Consider the following 15,993-nt stretch of genomic DNA (forward strand, 5'->3'; position numbering starts at 1 on the left):
GACACTATGTTATTAATGCATGACACTATATTATTAATAATATTCACCAACAAGTCTCAGACCCACTATTTCACCCTCATTTAGTGGCAATCTCCAGCAATCAAATAATTGTGCTTGTCTGTCTAGCCCGGGCACAAGATGCACTTACACATACAGTTCTGTTGGTCACTTCCATTTGCTGACAGCTCAGCAGGGAAGTCTCGATTTATTCAATGCATAAAGCTGCTGCATTCAACTGGAACCCTGGCTATGGAAGGGGCAAAAAGGACTGAGAAAGGCAATGGGAAAGCCATGCAAAGAGGGAGTGGAATGGAGGGCTGGTTGGGAAATCTCCATTTGGGAAAAGGCACCTAGGCTACTCCAATTTCCAAGTTTCCCCTGAAATCCTCCGTGCCTCAACTTTCCTTCCTCACAGCCTGAGAAGAGAGCAGAGTCTTTATTTAGAAATACACGCCTCCTGGGTGCTGTCACTCTGGTCAAACACATTGCAACTCTCTGAGTGGCCCTTCACTCACATGCTCCAGACTAAACGAGGACAACAGTTCTTGTAATTAGAAAGAAAAGCAGGAAGTCAGATTAAAACAGATGCAGTGAGAAAAAAATGAAGCAAGCTGAGAAAAGGGGAGAGAAAATCACAGGAGAAACAGTTATAAATTATTTTATAATAGCCACAGGGAAGGGCGGGTCACCTGACTTAGAAGCAGATGAGCCACTGGACTGGAGGAAAGAGTGGGTGGACCTTGGGCCTTCCCTTCCCACTTCCCAGGATCTCTTCTGCTTCCCCCCTGCCTAGGTCCTCATGTGACTCCCACAGGGCCTGTCTTCAGTCCCTCTTCTCTAAATCTCTTTTCTCTTCTTTCCTTTCTGCACTCCAAATAAAGTATTCCTTTTGCTAGTTACAACACCGAAAGGATCTCTTAAAACATTTCACAGAGGAGTCTGCTGATCATAGCTCAGTATGATCATTTACCAAGAATATTCATATCCAAACAGGAGACAATAGGATGAATTCCCAATGGTAGATTGCCAGGTCATGGCAGAATCACTGGAGGAAAGGAGATCATTAGAGAGAATAAAAAGGAGTGGAATGAAGGATAAGGGAAGGGAAGGACATATTTATTGAGTGCCATTTAGTTGTACATATAGCATTACGTGAGCAGCTGCCTACAAAAGATTCCCTGGGCTAAATGGCTGCTAGTCAGGAAGTTAGATCCCATTAATCCAAATCTAAGATAATTCCTAAACAAAGTGGTAAGGAAATACAGGGAAAGACAATTTGACGACCCTCTCATCTTATGACGCTAACATTATACACATGTGGAAAGTGGACAAAAAGGGTGAGCAATTACCGGACTCTGTTAGGGCTTCAGGAAAGTTAGTCAACCCCTCTGAGGCCCAGTTTCCTCACTAATAAAACAAAGCGATTGGGGGAAAAAATGGTCCTACATTTTCTTCTCATTCTTAAATTACATGACTCAATGAATTCTGTCAAATTTTCCCCCTTTATAGGATCATTCCTATAGCAGATAAACATGCTTTTATTTCTTCCATCTTAAAAAAACAAAAACGAAAAAACTCTCCTTATACTGCTTCTCCCTCTGGGTACTGCCCTATTTCTCTAATTCCCTTTTCAGCAAAATTCATTGGAAGAGATTTCTTATAACCTATATGTCCACTCTTTCTCCTCCCATCCTTTCTTGAATCCACTCCAATCAGACTTTTGTCTCCATCATGTCTCAGAAACTCTTCTCATAAATATCACCAATGATCTCTAGTAGTCAATACTCAGTTGTTCTTTTATTTGACTATTAGCATCATTTTTACACAGTTTCTCCATTGAATATTTTCTGCATTTGGCTTCCAGGACACCACCCGCACCTGGTTTCTGGTCACCCCTTTCAGTCCAATTTTCTGGGGTTTTCCTCACCCCCTCAAATTTCAAATATAGATGATCCCAAAACACAGCCCTTATTTCTCTTCTCTCTCCACTCACGCAATGGACGATGTCATCTGTTCCATGGCCTTAAAGACCATCTATGAGCTGATGACTTCAAGATCTCTCTCTTGACACCAGACTTGTATATCCAAATGCCTACTTGAAAACATTCCTTAGATATCTAGTTGATACTTCAAACTTCACATGACAAAAGCTCCCACCCTCAATTTGCTCTTCAGGAAGACTTTCCAGTCCATTAAGTGGCAACTCCATCCTTCCAGCTGCTCAAGCCCATAGCCTTGGAGTCACTCCTAAATCTTTCCCTTCTCTCACACACCACTTCTCATCCATCAACAAATTCTATCAGCTTTTCCTTCAAAATATAAGCAGGAGTCCAGCCACTTGTTTCCACTTCCATTGCTTATCACCATCTCCTACTTGAAATATTGCAGTTGCCTCTTATAACGGTCCCCATCCATGCTGGAAACAGATGGCATACCCAACTGGAGTAACTGAGGAGAATTTAATAAAAAGAGAGTTTATAAAGGTGTGGACAGGATAAAGGGAAATTAGCAAATGATGGTCACGTGTCCTGTGTCCAGCAAGCTAGCAGGCAGATAATGGAGTCATTATTAACCTTAGACCTTAGGGAGCAAGGAATGGGAGTAATTACCTGAACACACACACAGCAGGAACTGTATTCTTCAGTGGACAAACTTGGGCAGCCTATGGCAACCAACAGGAAGGAAGATGGAGAAATGAAGACCATGAACTCACTCTCCTCCTGTTTTCTGATCTTCTGATCTCAGACATCACTGAACTCCAAGCCAGACGACAAGAGAGCCCATTGATGCAGTCTGTTAAAGTCAGCCTCCTAACCTCCTGTACTCCTCTGGGACACAGAGCAGAATGGAAAATGGTAGAGAAGGGATCTAGAGAAGAAAACAAATATATCAGCCAAAATATCCTTATCTGCAAAAGAGAAATAAATAGTACTGTCATAGAGTGAAGTGAAATAATCTACATAAAATATTTAGCACAAGTCTGGCACATAGCTTTTTTTTAAAGATTGGCACCTGGGCTAACATCTGCTGCCAATCTTCTCTCTCTTTTTTTTTTTCCTTCTTCTCCCCAACGCCCATGAGTACATAGTTGTATATCCTAGTTGTAGGTCCTTCTTGTTGTGCTATGTGGGACACCGCCTCAGCACGGCCTGATGAGGGGTGCTAGGTCCGTACCTAGGATCTGAACGGAAGAAACTCTGGGACACCAAAGCAGAGCATGCAAACTCAACCACTCAGCCATGGGGCTGGCCCCTGGCACAAAGGTTTTAAGGGAAAAAAAAAAACAATTCTTATTTGCCTGGCATATTTCCAAGTGTGGATTTTTATGGAGTGATGTTTTCCAAACTTCAGATCATGACCAATTAGTGGGCTATAAACTTAATGGAGTTCCTAGCATTTTGTGGGGGGGAGGGGAGGGGACATAAAAGACCAGCATGCGTTTCATGAAATACGGGTAACTATTGTCTCAAAAAAATTAAATTCAGTTTAAATACACATTAAATTCAAAGTGTGTGTGTGTGTTCAGTTATGTATTTGTTCCCTGAGTGATAATGTAAAATATATTTCTTACAAAGAGTCATGGTCAAAAAGTGTTTGAAAGCCACAATGCAAGAACACTTCTAGCTACTCCCTCTCACCTCTCACTTATTCTTCCCCAAGAAGTGACTTACCTGACTGACAAACTTGGAGGAGAAACTGAGCAGATGTGCTTGAGTCCTCTCTCATTCTCTTGTCCCTGCTAGTCCTCACTTTTATCTTCTCTTATTCTCTATAGTCAACTAAATAATGGTGTCCAAAGATATCAGGTCATAAAACCTGGAACCCGTAAATGTTACCTTACGTGGCAAAGTCTTCACAGCTAAGATTCTTAACAGAAACTAACGATTCAGTTAAGGATCCATGATTAAGTTAAGAATCTATGATTCAATTGAGCATCTATGATTAAGTTCATTGTCTTGATACGGGGAGATTATCCTGGATTATAGGAGTAGGCCCATAATGCAATTACATCTATCCCTTAAGAGGGAGGCAGAGAAGATTCTACACACAGAGGAGAAAGGCAATGTGAAGACAGAGTAGAGAGAGATTTCAAGATACTGATCTTCCTTGAAGATTGAAGTGATGAAGTCACAAGTCAAGGAATGCTGGCAGTCACCAGAAGCTAGAAGCAGCAAAGAATGATTATTTATCCATTCATCATTGACAAACATTTAAAAAGGTTACTTTTAAAGGTTCTTTGCATGTCTTTAGTGGGTAAGGAAGGGCTTACCAAATTTACATCCTTGAGTGAGGTGTCACGAGACACCTCTGAGAAGGCCTTTGCACACCAATTTGCACTCTGACTTCCCTGGTAAGAATAATAGCCACACACTAAGTGATAATTATGTGAAGAGCACACTATGTACATAATCTCTATCCTCACAAAAATTTGGCAATATAGTCATCATTACCCTTGTCTTACGAGTGAGAAAACTCAGAGTCAGAAATAACTTGTCCAAAGTCACACAACCAGTAAATGACAGGGCCAGGCTGTACATCTAGTTTGATTTGCCTCCAAAAACAGGGCTATCTCCACTTCACCTCCAAGTGTCTCCCTGCTTTGCCCATCTCTGGTTCCCAGAGGCTGGGCTTCTTTATGATAATCCATTCCTCAAGCAAGCTGAATGCCATCTGTACATGCCAAAAATATGCATAAGAAGAAGTTTTTTCAAGCAGCAATCTAGCTTGTTTCTGGCCAATTTGGTCCCAAGTTCTTACGCCTCACTTGATTATTTATTTTGTAGTTGGTGGGGGAAAGTTAGATAAAAGAGAGGCAAGAGAGGAAGATGTATACTTAACACTAGTGTCTTAGTCCTGGGTCATCTGTTGACAATAAATTACATTACAAAAATCTCAGGGCTAGAAGAGCTCTTGGAGATCCAAATACAGAATCTTTTTATAGATGAGGAAAACAAAGCCAATAAATTTGCTTATTTGTCTAATAACCAACCAGTTCATCACAGCAGAATTTCATTGCACTGTAAACAGATTTCTAATACTTTGTAAGTTCTAAGTGGGAAGCAACTCCAAACTTATTTTGATCATCCAAACATTGTATTGTAAAACTTCCGTTATTTTTCTCTTCTCAAGCATTTATGTAGAGGTACATGAAACTGATGCCCTATAAGGGCAAAACCAAATCTTACTTTTTATTTTGAGGAGTGGGGGAGAAATTTTAAATAGCACTCTTCAGTTGTGGGGATTTTGAGATCCCATGATCAGAATATTAACCGTGTTTGAAGTGGTAACTTCATTCTACACAACAAAACCCCCAACGTTCACACAAGGTTCTGTCAAGTCACATATTTAAGTAAAATTCTTTTAACAAAAGAATGCTACCTAGTGACCCCTGAAACACAATGTAGTTCGTTCATTTGGTTTTCTGGGACATCTCGTTTGCCATACTGGGTTGCTACATATTTATCTGGCTTCATGGTGGAACTGATCCGGTTTAAGGATATTCATAACCGTCGACAATTATAAACAAAAATGGCAAACAGAGGTGCTGAGAGGTAGGGAAAAAACATTCTGAGTAAGACTACACAGTATTTGCTCGTGCCCTTTTATACCAATACCCTTCCCAGCAGGAATTTTCAAATACCCTCGGCCCAGGAGCAAACAGCAAAACACAGAGACGCCCCACCTTTGAGCTCAGTGAGGAGGCGATCCGCCCACCCATCAACCAATCCGAAGCGGCGTTCTCCAGCTGCCCTCTGCTTGAGCGACCTTTTCTTCCCCGTCTGTGAGTCCCCCTTTTACGACACTTTCCGGCCTAGTTTGCGGCCGCCACTGCCGTACTTGCTGCGGCGCCCGTCTGGGCGGGTGGTACCTGGTGCTGGTGGCCGCGGCGCTTTCTGGTACAGCGTGCGGGTGGTGGCTGCGGGCTTTGGGCTGGGATGAGCCGCGCTCCCGGCGGAGGCAGGGGAGCTGAGCCGGAGCCATGGTGAGTGCGGCTTGCTGCTCTCCTGGGCGATCTCGGGCCCACGCCCCAGCCTCAGCTCGTGGCCTCGGAGGAGAGGAGCCGAGGTGGTCCGCCTGGTGCGGCGCTGGGCTGGGGGTGGAGGGCCCCGGAGAGCCACCCTCTCCAGCACACAGAGCTGTTGGCCGCCCCCCACCCCCTCGGGCCTTTGTGTTCTTACACGGTCCTTCCGCAGAGGGTCCCGGCCCTTGGTCCGCCGCCGCCTGGGCTCGGAGATTAGTGGGAACGAGTTTAGTTATACCTGCCCTTCCCATAACACATTCCCACAGTCTTTTCTCTGCTTTGCTTTATCTTTCCCCTTGGTTCTTGCTAACTCATCTCTTCTCGATTCCTGAACATATTCGGGCTTCTCTCCTGTTGTCTGTAATCGTGAGGCGAAACAGTGCCGAAGGCTCTGGAAAGCTAGTCTCCTAGTTTAAGCCCTCGTTGAACGTTGAAAATAGATTGTCAGTATTTTACAGGAACCCTCTGTAAACAGTTCTTCCTTTCCTAACAGAAACTTAACTTCTGTTGCTCTTGATTGAACTTTAATGTGATTCCATGCGCTCCGAGGTGAGAGAGAGGATTTCAAAGAAAGGAAATCATCTTTTTCACTGTTGTAAAAGTAAATTAGCAGATCAGTTTGCCCTTTTATTCCGTCATGAAAATCCCAAACCTTCATAAGGCATCAGGTAGAAAAGTTGCAATAGTTTTAAAGGATCGTTGGGCAGAATATTTTCACCCTTAACCTTGTTTCTCCCATTGAAATAAAACTTGTAATGAGTTGGGATGAGAGAATGGGTATGATAGGGAAGGGTGGGAATTAGAGAAGTAAATATTTACTCTGCTTCCCCTTACCAGGCCACTACAGTGGTAGCAGTTGGACTGACCATTGCTGCTGCAGGATTTGCAGGTTTGTTTATGGTTTGGGGGTGGAAGTGAAGTAGGGCGTTTGGGGACTTTTTAATTACTCTGTTGATTTTGTTTTTAGGCCGTTATGTTTTGCAAGCTATGAAGCATATGGAGCCTCAAGTAAAACAAGTTTTTCAAAGTCTACCAAAATCTGTAAGTCTTACTAAACATTCTTGCTAATTCTTTGCTGCCTACGTATTAAGCCTAGAGCCACACTCAAGAAGGTAGGATTCCAAACTTGAAGTTCTAAGTGATTGCTTTGGCCCCCTTCTCTTGCTTTCCACAAGGAGGGTTTAGAAGTTCTAAGTATTGTAACGATGCTACCCTAAAAAATCAAATGTTATGTCTAACAGAATTGGGGCAGAGGTGATAACAATGCTAGTGTCATGAAAGTTAATATCACTTTATTGTTTATATACTATTTACTTCGGCATCATCCGTCCACATTCTTGCCCTCCTTCCTCTGCTCTCCGTCACAAGCACAGAGGGATCTAGGGATCTGAAGTGATCCATTCTTACTGTGTGGCCCTGGCACTCCCTCACATACTTGGGTGGCACTGCAGTTAATTAGGCTATAGAGTATGACTGGAGGTGATGATCATACCTTCTAGTATCATAGTTCAGAGTGAATTTGGCTGTGACAGCCTGTTGAGTATTTATTTCTATTGTTGTGATTGAATGCGACAGAATAGAGTGAAGGTAGGCTTTGCCAATATGATTTCTTAGGTAATAAGGTCAGAGGACCTGATAGCCTGATTTTCTCAATACATATCTTAAAGTCTTATTTTAGTAGTTGCCTCGAACCTCAAAATACTCTTGAACTACTTGTCTCAAAAGAGCTCTAAATCCTTTTCTTGAGGTACTTCTTGTTCTAAAACATATAGTCATATTCTGAGATCAAATTTTTATCTAGAACATGGCTGACTTGGACATGGCTATCTTTCCTTCACTCCCAGAGGAACTGGCTTTGAGGCACTGTCCTTTTGTCTTAAATTTTCAACACAGTTTAGGTTGTCTGGGGAAAAAATGATCCATTTAATGATCATTAAAATATTTGTTGCTACTTCTAAAGCTAAAATACCCTGGGAACTGCACTTAAAGTTCTCTGAAATGTCTGTTTTTCTACTGGTTCTATGAACATTTACAAACACTTTTTTAGCAACTTTCAATTTATTCTAATAATCTTTTATTACAAATGCATTTTCTCTTTTAGGCCTTCAGTGGTGGCTATTACAGAGGTGGGTTTGAACCCAAAATGACAAAACGGGAAGCAGCATTAATACTAGGCGTAAGGTAATAATTTCTAATATTTTTTACAATTCTAGAGCTATGACCAAATGTAAGACCTTCTCTCTCTTATTTGGAGGGAGTTGTTATGTACAGTTTTAGGATCTAAACACTCCCTATAAAAATCCAGTGAGAAGGCACACTGGCACATAAGCACTTTTTTGTCGTTGTTGAGGAAGATTGGCCCTGAACTAACATCTGTGCCAATCTTCCTCTATTTTGTACACGGGATGCCACCACAGCATGGCTTAATGGTCAGTGTGTAGGTCCATGCTTGGGATCTGAACTGGCAAACCCTGGGATGCCAAAGCAGAGCGTGCAAACTTTACCAGTATGCCACTGGGCCAGCCCCATAAGCACTTTTTAATTCATTGAAAGATAGACTTTTCAACAATCACAGTGCCCAATGTTGTTCTCTATAGCTAACACATTTTTTATGGTGACTTGCTGCCTTCATTTCCAAATACTTAAACATGCTTTCCTTCTTAATAAAAGGACTATTGTAATGAATATTATCAAGTTCAACTAGATTTTTGTTTGAGAATGCCTTATTTTTCTAAGGAGCTGTTTCTTTAGTTCCCAGATTCAGAATATTCATCTCCCTTGTGTGTTAGGGAAGAGGCTCCTAAACAGCTTGTCATACTGTCACGATGACTTAACTCGTTTCACACTGTCTTTAATTGGCTTTTATGTACAGTTTTTTGATGTGATCCAGTAGTAGTCTGAAGCAATACCTTTTCCTTTTTAAATTAGCCCTACTGCCAATAAAGGAAAAATAAGAGATGCTCATCGACGAATTATGCTTTTAAATCACCCAGACAAGGGTAAGTAGTCATTAAACTCTTTCTATACAAGATGTTGGAGTGACTGATTATAATTTTTTATCTAACTCTTGGCTATTACAAAGGAGATGCCTAAATCTGTATGTGAGCACTGTCTTGCAGGCTGGATCCATTTGTTGTTTTTGATGTCTTTAAAGAATAAATTCTGAGTGAAAAATGTATGTATAGAATAATGAGCAGAGCTAATTACTGTTATAATTTGAAAGTGGTGATAAGCGTTAACAATGTTTTGAGATCTGCACTTGTGATAAAATGTGGCTTCTAATAGTCATAAATACTGCTGACACCAGTTTGGTAGGGGGTTGGTCTACATTCTTAAGGAAATGTTCAGTTTTAGTTAATGAAACTAAAAGCATGATTTTTTTCCTATTCATTTAGACCTTTGAACTAGAAGTTACCTAGTTAGAAACCTATAGGATGTATTTATTCGTTTCTGATACTCTTCTAAGCAGCCTTGGCTGTGTTGAAAGAAAGGAACTAATTCCTTGGAATACCAAAATATAGACCACAAAATCCATGTTCCAGTGCTCACATCCTTTTACATTCATAGGAGAGGCTTTTCATTAAGAAAGAGGGTTTTGAGTTTTAAACAGGGTTGTAATTGCTTGATAGCTGACTGCATAGTTTATGAAATTTAACTTGTATTAACTGGAGGGCCTCTGATTCAGTAAGTCTAGGGTGGAGCCCATAAATTTGCATTTCTACCAAGCTTCGTATTGATGCTGATGTTTGCGGGTCTGACCACACTTTAAGGAGCACTAATCCAGGGGCCCAGTGGCGCAGCAGTTAAGTGCACAGGTTCTGCTTTGGCGGCCTGGGGTTCGCTGGTTCGGATCCCAGGTGTGGACATGGCACCACATGGCAAGCCATGCTGTGGTAGGCGTCCCAAATATAAAGTAGAGGAAGATAGGCACAGATGTTAGCTCAGGGCCAGTCTTCCTCAGAAAAAAGAGGAGGGTTGGCAGATGTTAGCTCAGAGCTAATCTTCCTCGGGGTGGGGGGAGATTGACACCTGAGCTAACAACTGTTGCCACTCTTCTTTAAAAAAAGAAAAGCACTAATCCAGCAGATCAGTAAGAAAGGAGTAGATATCATTGTGAAGGGACAATTAATAGAAGGAAAAGAGAAAAACTATGAAGGACAGAAGACAATCTAAAGTAAAGTGGGGTCTTTCCAACAAAGCTTAGAAGGCTGAGAATATCATGGTTTTAAAACAACACAGTACAATAAATATGTTCATTTATGATTTGTAATCATCATGAATAGGTAACTTACACTATTTCAAAATCACATAAGTATGTGGGGGTTTTTTAATCCTATTCCTATCATATGCTATTTTAGAAGGTGCCATTTTTGTGGAAATCTCCCTTATGTGTCTCACTTCTGTTGCCCATTGGTCAAATATATTACCATATATTTGGTGATCCAGTTGCAATGTCAAAGTTATTTTTAAAAATCAAAATACCATTTCTGCTAATTCCACTTCTCTGATAAGCATAGGGATCCTTGAAACAAGAAAGTAAGTTTTCACCACGTAGAAATTGAGAATCTGTGTTATAACTAATCCTTTTTCTTTTTTCCTATAGGAGGATCTCCTTATATAGCAGCCAAAATCAATGAAGCTAAAGATTTACTGGAAGGTCAAGCTAAAAAATGAAGTAAATGTATGATGAGTTTTAAGTTCTTCTTAGTTTATGTATATGAGTACCAGCTTTTTATAATAAAAAGCCTCGAAGCTACAAATTTTAAAAATGATTTAGCGTGAGCTAAATCAAAGCCTTGGTATAAGAGATTAATACTCAATAATTATGGATAAATACATACAATTTGAATAGAAATATTGTTCATTACTCACTTAGCAAATAATTTGGTACCTACTTCAAGGCAAAGTGAACAGGACAGTCTGCTTTCAAAGAACCTCCACTCTCATGGGAGACTGATAAACTGGTAATTAAAGTACAATATGTGATAAATATTATGATAGAATTAGCACAGACTGTTACAGTAGGGACTCATCTCAGGGAGGAAAGGCTGTTAAGGTACAAAGAACTGGCCCAGCTGCTTGGAACCTTGAATTTAAGTGAATTTAACCACAACTTTGACTAAGAAATTGGCGTAGGTATGTGTATATCCCTGCCAGCACTCAGATTTCATACATTAAAAACTGAAACAGTATGATAAAAGATTTGAGTACAGGTCTTGTTTTTCATCAAAGAATTTGCATCATATTCAGCTAGCCTCTTAAAGAAACTGACCATTTTTTAATTACTTTGATTACATTTTTACATTAAAGTTTTGCATTTGTTATGACCAAGCTTAAACAGTTAGCAAAATGGAAAACTGAAATGCCCCATTAGCAAAATATCCAGCTTGTTCCTTGAGAGTTTATACACTGATAAATTTAAATGACATTTGAGAGCAAATGGCTTACTATTAGTCTAACATAAAATATCTAAGGATCTTAACCAGAAGACCTGTGTAAAACCTGTGAGGTAAAATAGCTAGTCTGGTCACCAATAAAATATGTATGTATTATGTTTAGCTCTAAAATGATAAATTATACTATCTGCCATCTAAACTTTCTTAAATCATCCTCAAGTTCTTAACTATTAATGGAGAACACAGACTTTCAAGGTCAAAATAGTGGAGGTAATCATATTTAGTGTCTGAATGTGTTTAGGGGCATGTTCAGAGTTGGGATATATTTGCTCTTTGGTTTATTTTCCATCTTGTTTCCTTGTTTAAAAATCTAATCAAGTCCATTTGTTATGGTTTATTAGAGTATGAAGCACCAGGTTAAGGCAACGATGGCTTTTGTGTAGGATAAATCTTTTTTGTTATTTCCAGGAACAAGGGCATGTAAGATATGATTGATTCTAGTTATTCAAAGTAGTTATTTCTATAAAGTCACAGCAGTGAATTAGTGAATACTGAACCATTGTTCCTAAGGGCAATACAGGTTCCTATGAGCCTCTGTTCGTTTTTGTCCATGAGTATATAACCTTGTTTTATGCATGTTTCTGTTTAAAGACACTTTATTTAATATATATTATTGATTCGTTAACGTTGAACTCACAGCCAACACTGTAACTCAAGCCAGCACATCACAGCCTTCTTGCATTTAGGAACATTAGGCAGCACTTCACTGAGTTTCAGGGGCATCTTTAACAAGGGTAATCACGAATAAACCATGCAAAAATGTGAAAAACTTGGTACTAAATGGACCATGGAACGGATACTCGTTTACCGTTATGAAAATTTAAACAAGGCAGAGCATCACTTTGTGGGCATCATGTGATTCAAATTTTTCACCCTTCTGCATGTCCATAAATGACCAGGAAAGCACTCTGAGTGTTGATTTGAGGCTTACAAATAAATTTTAGCGAGTAGCAGAATTTGCAAATGAGGAAGTCTGCTAATAATGAGGATCAACTGTATTTAGGCTTACTGACCTTTTTTTCCAGTCCTTTGGACTAATCAAAAAAGTTTCTATGAACATGAGCTTTAATTGAGAAGACAGAGTATCAGTTAAGACTTAAAAGCACGTTTTTCAAAGACAAATAGTTTGACAATATGCCCCAGGCAATCAAGCATTTACTCTAAAAAGGAAAACTTCATGTAGTGGGTATAAGTACTTTTGAGTGTTTAATGCAAATAGCATACCTGTTTTTTTTCTTTTTTTTAAAGATTGGCACCTGGGCTAACAACTGTTGCCAATCTTTTTTTTTTCCCTGCTTTATCTCCCCAAACCCCCCCACCCCCCACAGTTGTATATCTTAGTTGCAGGTCCTTCTAGTTGTGGGATGTGGGACGCCGCCTCAAAGTGGCCTGACGAGCAGTACCATGTCTGCGCCCAGGATCTGAACCCTGGCCCACCACAGCGGAGCGCGTGAACTTAACCACTAGGCCACGGAGCCGGCCCCAGCATACCTGTTTTAAGACAAGTATTGAGACAAGGGAGAACACTTTAAAATAATACTAAGGAGCACAGCAGAGCACATTTTTCTTTCATAGTAATCAGCTTTATTTCCAGGCTTACCTTTTTCAGGTAGAAGAATCCACATTTCATTGAAGGCTATTAGGCAAACCTACCATTTTTATTGGGGGAAGAAAATCATATATATGAGGGCTCTAGCTCATAGTGGGTAACTGATGCAAGTATGAACTGTAAAAGAGCCTTCACTTTTAATGGTATTCTCTTACAAAATACTTCATGTGTCATTTTAACATTTATTGACTACCTTTAATATGCTAGCATTGTGCTAAACAGTTTCCCTGTTATCTCCATAAGAGTTACCATTGTTAACTACATTTTACAGGTAAGGAAACTGAAGTTTAGTGAGGTTAATAAGTAACTTGCCCAAAGCAGCATGCTGGGTGAGAAGGCTGATATTTCTAAAATGCAAAGAAAGTTCTGTACTGTCAACCTCTGCACAGTGGTACCTTTCACAAATCTGATAACCCAGGGATGTTTGCCTTGGGGAAACGTGTGTGTGTGTGTGGGACTTGCCATTACACATCTAGCTTGAGGCCTTTTTATCAGTCATTGCTTACAGATAGACTTTTCTTAAATGAGGAGGAAGGTATGGTTGGACACAACACTAGGGAATAGGAGGTGCAGGTTTCAAGTCAAACTTCTGCAATAATAGACAACTTTGAGCAAGCCATATACGTGGTTAGGGCTTTGCTTCCTCATCTGTGCCGACTTGAAAATTGTGAGGATTCCTCTACATTTTATGAATAGGGAAACAAAAAGCTAGGGCAAATGGTTTCTGAGGTTACACAGCTAGTGCAACAGTAATTACGCCCTGGGTGTGTTCTCGTTTACTATGTTCATTTATAATTTGGTTCTATATTAGTCCTCAACAAGTATGTTTTGGGGGAATTCTTATCCACAGCCTTAATAGTAGATCTGCCTTACCAGCGGTTTAGTTTCCCTACTTAGCCCCTTCCGTTTGGCATTCACTCGGCCTCTGGGTTGACATCATGAGTCCTACACTACTTTATAAAATCTGCTTTGCTGATGATGAAAGTGGGCTATAATGAGTGGTCCTGGAAGTTAAATCTTTTCCCACCCTTAAGAGTTTTAATTTAATTTTCTTGCTTTCAAGTATTTTCCAAATGATGGGAATACCTATGGAAGCATTTAAACAAGAAAAAGTCTGGTTACACTGATCAGTCCAGAAGACCCAAACCATTCAAGAAATGTGAGAACTTGTGTGAAAATAGACTCGATACAAGCCCATACCTATGTATTCTGAATCTCAACGCTTGGTTGTATATGGTTTTCTCTGCCGTCCTTAATTTGCTCTACTCTAAATTACAACAAACAGAAGCAAGAAGGGTAGAAGGCAGCAGGAAGCAAAAAGAAGTGGAAAAACTTAGGTAACTAGCATCCTAAAACAAGGGTAAAACCCTAAACTTCAAAATGAACTATGCCACACTAAAATGCTGTATTGTATTCAGCATATTGGAAATGTATGCCCTACCTTAAAGAAAACTTTGCATCAGAAATATTTTTTTTAAAGATTCACTCAGAATGCTTCATTTAAATAATTAGTCAAGTTTTAAGTTTCAACACTTTAGGCTAGAATATTGACTTCTGTTTCAGTGAGAATTTACAAGGCATCTTTCTGTTGATAAAGACCTATAAAAGTTGTTTTGCACTTCAGAAGTATATAGTGGGGTCACATTTTATTGAGTATAAGGATGCCCCCAAACATGTTAATTCCAATGAGAATTTAGAAATTGGCTCAAAAACTTCAAGAACAGAATATGATAGGAAAAAAATACATAAATTTGAGGTAAAGTAAAAAACAGTATTTAGAGTGCTACAGTAGGTTTTCAGTTCTATAAAGCATCCTGGACTGAGAGTAACCTTGAGTACCAGGAAATTTAAATGACCCAAGCTCTGTTTTTTGTTGTTGGCACTGTCGTTCAGACTGGTGTTCATCTCCTTAGAGCCAACTGTTACCTTAGCATCAAGATAAAGGAAGCGCTTCTATCCAATGCTGTTATTCCTGACCCAATGATGAGGTCATAGTCCAGTGTTATGGTATAATCTGTAACGTGTTAACACTTGCTGTTACCTTAGTGCTGTTTCAATTAATGGAATTTCAAATGTAATGTTTACATGACATTTTTACAACATGAAAACAGCAAGTTGAAAAACGAAGCTCAGAGATTGAGGTATAAGCTGCAAGCCACAATGAACTATAAATTGGTTCACCTAGAAAAACCATGGGAAAATTTTTGTAATGCAAAGTCTCTAAATTAGAAAATGAGTAGCTACATTTAACAATCCATTAAAGTAAAAAGGGTACAAAATTCAGAAAATATCCCTGTAATTTCACACCCCCAAAAAACATACCAGCCACTGAAACACTAAGAAATTTCAGAAGCTGTTAATTAGTATACTTAATAGTGGAGCTTTAAGACTGAGAACGTCAGTGAAAAATAACGTTGCCTCTGCTGTTGCTATCTTCAGATGATACACAGCATTGGTTGGAAATGTCTGGGATGGATACATATATAAAACATTTTAATTCAGCATACTCCTTGTTTAGAATACTTGGGAACATGGTTGTGTTACCCAGCATCCCACATATGACTAGCCTCCAGTTATATTAATATTGGAAAGACCCTTAAGAGATCAGCTAGTCCAGCCCTCTCTAGTTAGATGAAATAGAACACAGAAATACAAGATGATAACTCCAAATTCTATGCTTAGACCTCCATCTTTTCAGATTATCAAAAGAAGTAGTAGGCAAACAAATGGACTGATTAAGTCCTCTTATAAAGCTGCATTTTAGTTTATCCAGGGCATCTTTGTGTACCTTATTTCAGTAGTTGAAATGGTATATAGAAGATACAGATGAATATGAATCTAAAGTGACCCACTGATGAACCGTTTTTAAAAAACAAAATTAATATTTCCTTATAGACTATATGTAC

The 15,993-nt window shown here is 39.5% G+C and overlaps 1 protein-coding gene and 1 long non-coding RNA gene across 5 annotated transcripts; one reads left to right on the forward strand and one right to left on the reverse strand.

The window, feature by feature from the left end:
* Positions 1-359: 359 nt before the first annotated feature.
* Positions 360-5,762, reverse strand: LOC124238318 (uncharacterized). Of its 4 annotated transcripts, XR_006888282.1 has the most exons (5): positions 5,684-5,733; positions 4,271-4,348; positions 3,672-4,162; positions 2,610-2,868; positions 360-2,448 (listed from the first exon to the last, which is right to left on the reverse strand). It is a non-coding gene; the product is annotated as an uncharacterized LOC124238318 (long non-coding RNA). The 4 variants fall into 4 exon arrangements; XR_006888284.1 differs by lacking the exon at positions 4,271-4,348 and having other exon boundaries at positions 5,684-5,741; XR_006888280.1 differs by lacking the exon at positions 3,672-4,162 and having other exon boundaries at positions 5,684-5,734.
* A 58-nt stretch (positions 5,763-5,820) lies between these two features.
* On the forward strand, positions 5,821-11,222 carry DNAJC19 (DnaJ heat shock protein family (Hsp40) member C19). The gene is made up of 6 exons (XM_046659900.1): positions 5,821-5,983; positions 6,860-6,911; positions 6,990-7,063; positions 8,124-8,203; positions 8,951-9,021; positions 10,626-11,222. Exons 1-6 carry the CDS (start codon positions 5,981-5,983, stop codon positions 10,694-10,696), a joined length of 351 nt encoding a protein of 116 aa, XP_046515856.1. The 5' UTR covers positions 5,821-5,980; the 3' UTR covers positions 10,697-11,222.
* The last annotated feature ends 4,771 nt before the right edge of the window (positions 11,223-15,993 follow it).

The sequence above is a fragment of the Equus quagga genome, chromosome 4 (assembly GCF_021613505.1).
Source record: "Equus quagga isolate Etosha38 chromosome 4, UCLA_HA_Equagga_1.0, whole genome shotgun sequence".
Lineage (NCBI taxonomy): Eukaryota > Metazoa > Chordata > Mammalia > Perissodactyla > Equidae > Equus > Equus quagga.